Below are 4,814 nucleotides of genomic sequence, written 5' to 3' on the forward strand. Positions count from 1 at the left end.
AGCTAATTTTTGTATTTTTAGTAGAAACAGGGCTTTACCATGTTGGCCAGGTTGGTCTCAAACTCCTGACCTCAAGTGATCTGCCTGCCTCGGCCGCCCAACGTGCTGGGATTACAGGCCTGAGCCACCACGCTCAGCCGGAGCTAGATTTTGAGTTCAGATACATCTGATTCCACCTGCCTTTTCCTCACTAAACAGCATTCACAGGGCTCATGACTACAGGAAGCCTACGCTGTGCTGCAGGCTGTGATGTGGGGACGAGGGCATTAGAGGTGGCTCCCCGGGGGAGGCGACAAAGCTGCCACTCTGAGCAGGGAGCCTGGAAGAGATTTTGACATCATTTCAGGAGAACCGGAAGTGATGTGGGGTGTGGGATTTTAGGGGTACCCAGATACGAGCGGAGGGTGGCGAAGGCATGGGAGCCCCCCTTCCCTCTCTGCGGGCAGGTGGACTGTGAGGGCTGTGGGGGCTCAGCCTCAGCCTCCCCCTACTCACAAGGCCCCTTTCACAGGCTTCACAGGGTCATGTGCTCTTGTAAACTTTGCTTAAGATTTTTGCTTTCTTTTCCTTAAGGAGAGGCCTCCACGTTGTTAAGCTTCGGCCCTAGGTCCACGTCTGCCCTGGGGTGGACCCTTAAGGACCTTCAGGAGGGGTGGCAGAGTCAGATTTGAGTTTTCAAAGGATCCCCCTAGAATATCAGATTAAAATGGCCCCACGACAACAGGGAACGATGGACCATTTTAGTGGATGTGTCAAGAAAAGGCTCACCCGTGAAAGAAAAGTCACGCAGACAGGGGTGGGGCCCAGGGGAAGGACGGGCCCACAAGCACAGGGTGAACTGTGTTGAAGGTAGAGGCAAAGGGGGACAGCGTCTGTGACCTGAGGGACGAGTGTGCGTGGGTCGGTGGGGGGGACAGCACAGGCAAAGTTTTCAGGAGCACACACGTTGATGGCTGTGGTTTAAATCAAAAGGAATTTCACTCAATGAAAGACACTATGGACAAATATAATGGAGAAATAAAAGAATGGGAGAAAACATTTGCAATGTATAAAATCGACAGTGGATGAATATCTGAAATATACAAGAAATGACGAGAAATTAACAAGAGACAGCAACCTCCAACTCACAGAGTGTATAATGGGGAAAAACGAATCAAAGGTGCTGGGTGCAGTGACCCACACCCGTAATCTCAACACTTGAGGAAGCAAAGGCAGGAGGATCACTTCAGCCCAGGTCACATAATGAGACCCTGTCTCTACAAGAAAATTAACAGAGTGTGGCAGCGTGAGGCTGAGGTTGCGAGGATGGCTTGAGTCCAGGAGATCGAGGCTGCCGTGAGCCGTGATCACCACTGCCCTCCAGCCTGGGTGACGGAGCAAGACCCTGTCTCAAAAAAAAAAAAAAAAAAAAATCATTAGTGTACTGTGACATCAAGGAAATTATTCAGATTATTATTATTTTTGAGATGGAGTCTTAACCTGTTGCCCAGGCTGGAGTGCAGTGGCACAATCTTGGCTCACTACAACCTCCACCTCCCGGGTTCAAGTGATTCTCCTGCCTCAACCTCCCAAGTAGCTGAGATTACAGGCATGCACCACCACCCGGCTAACTTTTGTATTTTTAGTAGAGACAGGGTTTCACCATGCTGGTCAGGCTGGTCTTAAACTTCTGACCTGAAGTGATCTGCCCACCTCAGCTTCGCAATGTGCTGGGATTACAGGCATGAGCCACTGTGCCTGGCTTATTCAGCTTATTTAATGATAGCAGCCATTAATAATTATCCTGATGACAGGGATGGGGAACATTGATTGCATACTTACTGTATGTCAGGTACCCTTTCAAGTGTTTTTCATATGTTAGCTCCTTTAATCCTCCTGATGACCCATTGCACAGGAGAGAATACTGAGGCGCAGAGATGTTAACCAGCTTCCCAGAGCCCCAGCACTGCTCAGCGGAAGAGCTGGAACATAAACCCTGGTCTGCTCTCTGAGCCACTCTTTGCCTCTTGTTTCAAAATTTCTCTTGAGAGCATGAAGTCACAGCAGCTGCTTCACTTACTATCAGCACCTACAGAGGGTTTTTTAAACCACAGGGAGGACATTCTTGAGAGTGAAGTTGGGACCAGGGATGGCTCCTCCAGGCCCGGGCCGCAACATGAACGCTGGTCTCCCCCGCTCAGGTATGACAGACATAAGCTGACGTTGAAAGATGTCCATAACTGTCAGTACGTGGCCTGCATGAACCCCACCGCCGGCTCCTTCACCATCGACCCCAGGCTTCAGGTAAGCAGAAACCGCACTCCTCCGCGTCACCTGCCGTGAATCTGAGGCTTGCTTTTGGCCAATGAGAAGAGCAGCTTGGGTTTGGGACGTCAGGGGTGCAGGCTGACATTCTCCAGAGAACTCCCTAGCCTTGCAGAATGTGTCAGACAATTCCAGGGCATGGGGAGGACAGGCGGCCAGCCGGCCTTCCCTGTGACCCTGTCACACGTAAAAATGCAGTCAAATCTGAACTCCAGGTAAACACTCTTTTAGTCCAGGCATGTTCCATACAGTATTTGGGCATACTGTTCTTTTTTTATTTTTTTGCTTGTTTGTGTTTTGAGACGGAATCTCACTACAACATCCAGGCTGGAGTGCAGGGGGACGATCTCAGCTCACTGCAACCTCTACTTCCCAGGTTCAAGCAGTTCTCCTGCCTCAGCCTCCCGAGTAGCTGGGACTACAGGCGTGTGCCACCACGCCCGGCTAATTTTTGCGTTTTTAGTAGAGATGGGGTTTCACCATGTTGGCCAGGCTGGTCTCAAACTTTTGACCTCAAGTGATCCACCTGCTTTGACCTCCCAAAATGGGATTACAGGCATGAACCACCACGCCTGGCCTGGGACATACTATTCTTAAAAAAAAAAAGTACTTGTTATTCATCTGAAATTCGGATTTAACAAGGCATTCTATTTTATCTGTGGCCCTTACCCAGACAGGCTTTGCCTGTGTGTTTTCTAAACACACGGAGACCTGGAGTTAGAGCCAGGCCTGCGCTCTGAGCCCTTCCCTTGCCTTTTCCACAGTTCTTGAGAGCACCAAGTGAGTTTGGCTGTTTCGCGTGTAGTGATAATGTGGTTTTACCACGTGCAAGGCACAGGGTGGGTAACTGCCCATTCTGACAACGCCCAAAAGACCTTAGACGGTGAGGACAGGGGCCGCTCTCCCACAACGGTGGTCCCAGCCCTGGGCAGTTCCCCCAGAGCTGGCTGACGGGAGCTTGTGTTTTTTCCGGAGCAGCGCCACTTCTGCGTGTTTGCTGTGAGCTTCCCTGGCCAGGAGGCCCTCACCACCATCTACAGCACCATCCTGACACAGCACCTGGCCTTCCGCTCGGCCTCCATGGCTACCCAGAGAATAAGCAACCAGCTGGTGGCCGCGGCCCTGGGTAAGCTGGCCTCATCCCCTCTCCCGTTGGTAAAACCTACAGCTCTGTGGGCTGATGGCTCTTCACATTTTCCCTTGATGAGTATTTTATGTATACTTTTTTTTTTTTTTTTTTTTAGACAGAGTCTCACTCTGTTGCCAGGCTGGGGTGCAGTGGCACAATCTTGGCTCACTGCAACCTCCGCCTCCCAGGTTCAAGCAATTCTCCTGCCTCAGCCTCCTGAGTAGCTGGGACTACAGGCGTGAGCCACCACGCCCAGCTAATTTTTGCATTTTTAGTACAGATGGGATTTCACCATGTTGGCCAGGATGGTCTCAATCTCTTGACCTTGTGATCCGCCCACCTCAGCCTTCCAAAGTGCTGGGATTGCAGGCATGAGCCACTGCACCCGGCCTTTATTTATACTTTTAAATCAGTGTTTTAAAAACGATGCTATGTTTCAACAGGAGATATTGTGAAATACAGTTGCTTCATGGGGGAGGTAGAGGCTAGGAAATTCAGTACACAGACATGATTTACCGGAGAACAGCAAACTTCCTCCCTCTTCAAAGCGCTGTGCAGATTTCTTACTCCAGTTTTCACCATTCCACGGTCCGTCGGCTTTAGAAATTGGAAGCTCTGCACTTCCTGAGGCCATTAAGAGTATATAAGAACTGACTTGTCTTTTTCCTCTAACAGCTTTGCATCAGAAAATCGCAGCAACATTTCTTCCCACGGCCATTAAGTTTCATTATGTCTTCAACCTCAGGGACCTCTCCAATATTTTCCAGGTACTGCTCTTTTAGCTTTACGTCATGCCCATCTTATGGCCCAGTCCCCGATCCACAGGTGCTCTCCTCATCACAGCTCTCAGGGAGCTGTGAACTGATGATGGTGGTGATGATGATCCTAATGGTGATCATGCTGGTGATGGTGGTAATGGCGGTGGTAGCGATGGTGCTGATGGTGATGCTAATGGTGATCATGCTGGTCATGATGGTAATGGTGATGGCAGTGGTGGTGATGATGGTAATAATGGTGGGTGGTGATGGTGATGACGGTGGTGGCAATGGTAGTGATGGTTATGATGATAGTGATGGTAGTGGTGATGGCAATAGTGGTGATGATGGTAATGATGGTGGTAATAATGATGGTTGTGATGGTGATAGTGGTAGTAATGGTGGTGGTGATGGTGATGATGGTAGTGATGGTGGTGGTGGTGCTGGTGGTAATAATGGTAATGATTGTAATAAAGGTGGTGATGGTGGTGATGATGGTGGTAGTGATGGTGGTGATAATGGTGGTGGTGCTGATGGTAATGGTGATAATGGTGGTGGTGTTGATGGTAATGGTGATAATGGTGGTGATGGAGATGATAATGGTGATAATGGTGGTGGTGTTGATG

The 4,814-nt window shown here is 49.8% G+C and overlaps 1 protein-coding gene across 1 annotated transcript in view; it reads left to right on the plus strand.

Moving 5' to 3' along the window:
* DNAH17 (dynein axonemal heavy chain 17) overlaps window positions 1-4,814 on the plus strand; it is a 155,111-nt gene that overhangs the window by 96,295 nt on the left and 54,002 nt on the right. Inside the window, exons 48-50 of the mRNA XM_017524996.2 lie at window positions 2,180-2,283; window positions 3,283-3,430; window positions 4,109-4,200. Coding sequence (XP_017380485.1) covers window positions 2,180-2,283; window positions 3,283-3,430; window positions 4,109-4,200 — 344 coding nt within the window. The remainder of the gene's footprint in view (window positions 1-2,179; window positions 2,284-3,282; window positions 3,431-4,108; window positions 4,201-4,814) is intronic.

The sequence above is a fragment of the Cebus imitator genome, unplaced genomic scaffold (assembly GCF_001604975.1).
Source record: "Cebus imitator isolate Cc_AM_T3 unplaced genomic scaffold, Cebus_imitator-1.0 Scaffold36, whole genome shotgun sequence".
Taxonomy (NCBI): Eukaryota; Metazoa; Chordata; class Mammalia; order Primates; family Cebidae; genus Cebus; species Cebus imitator.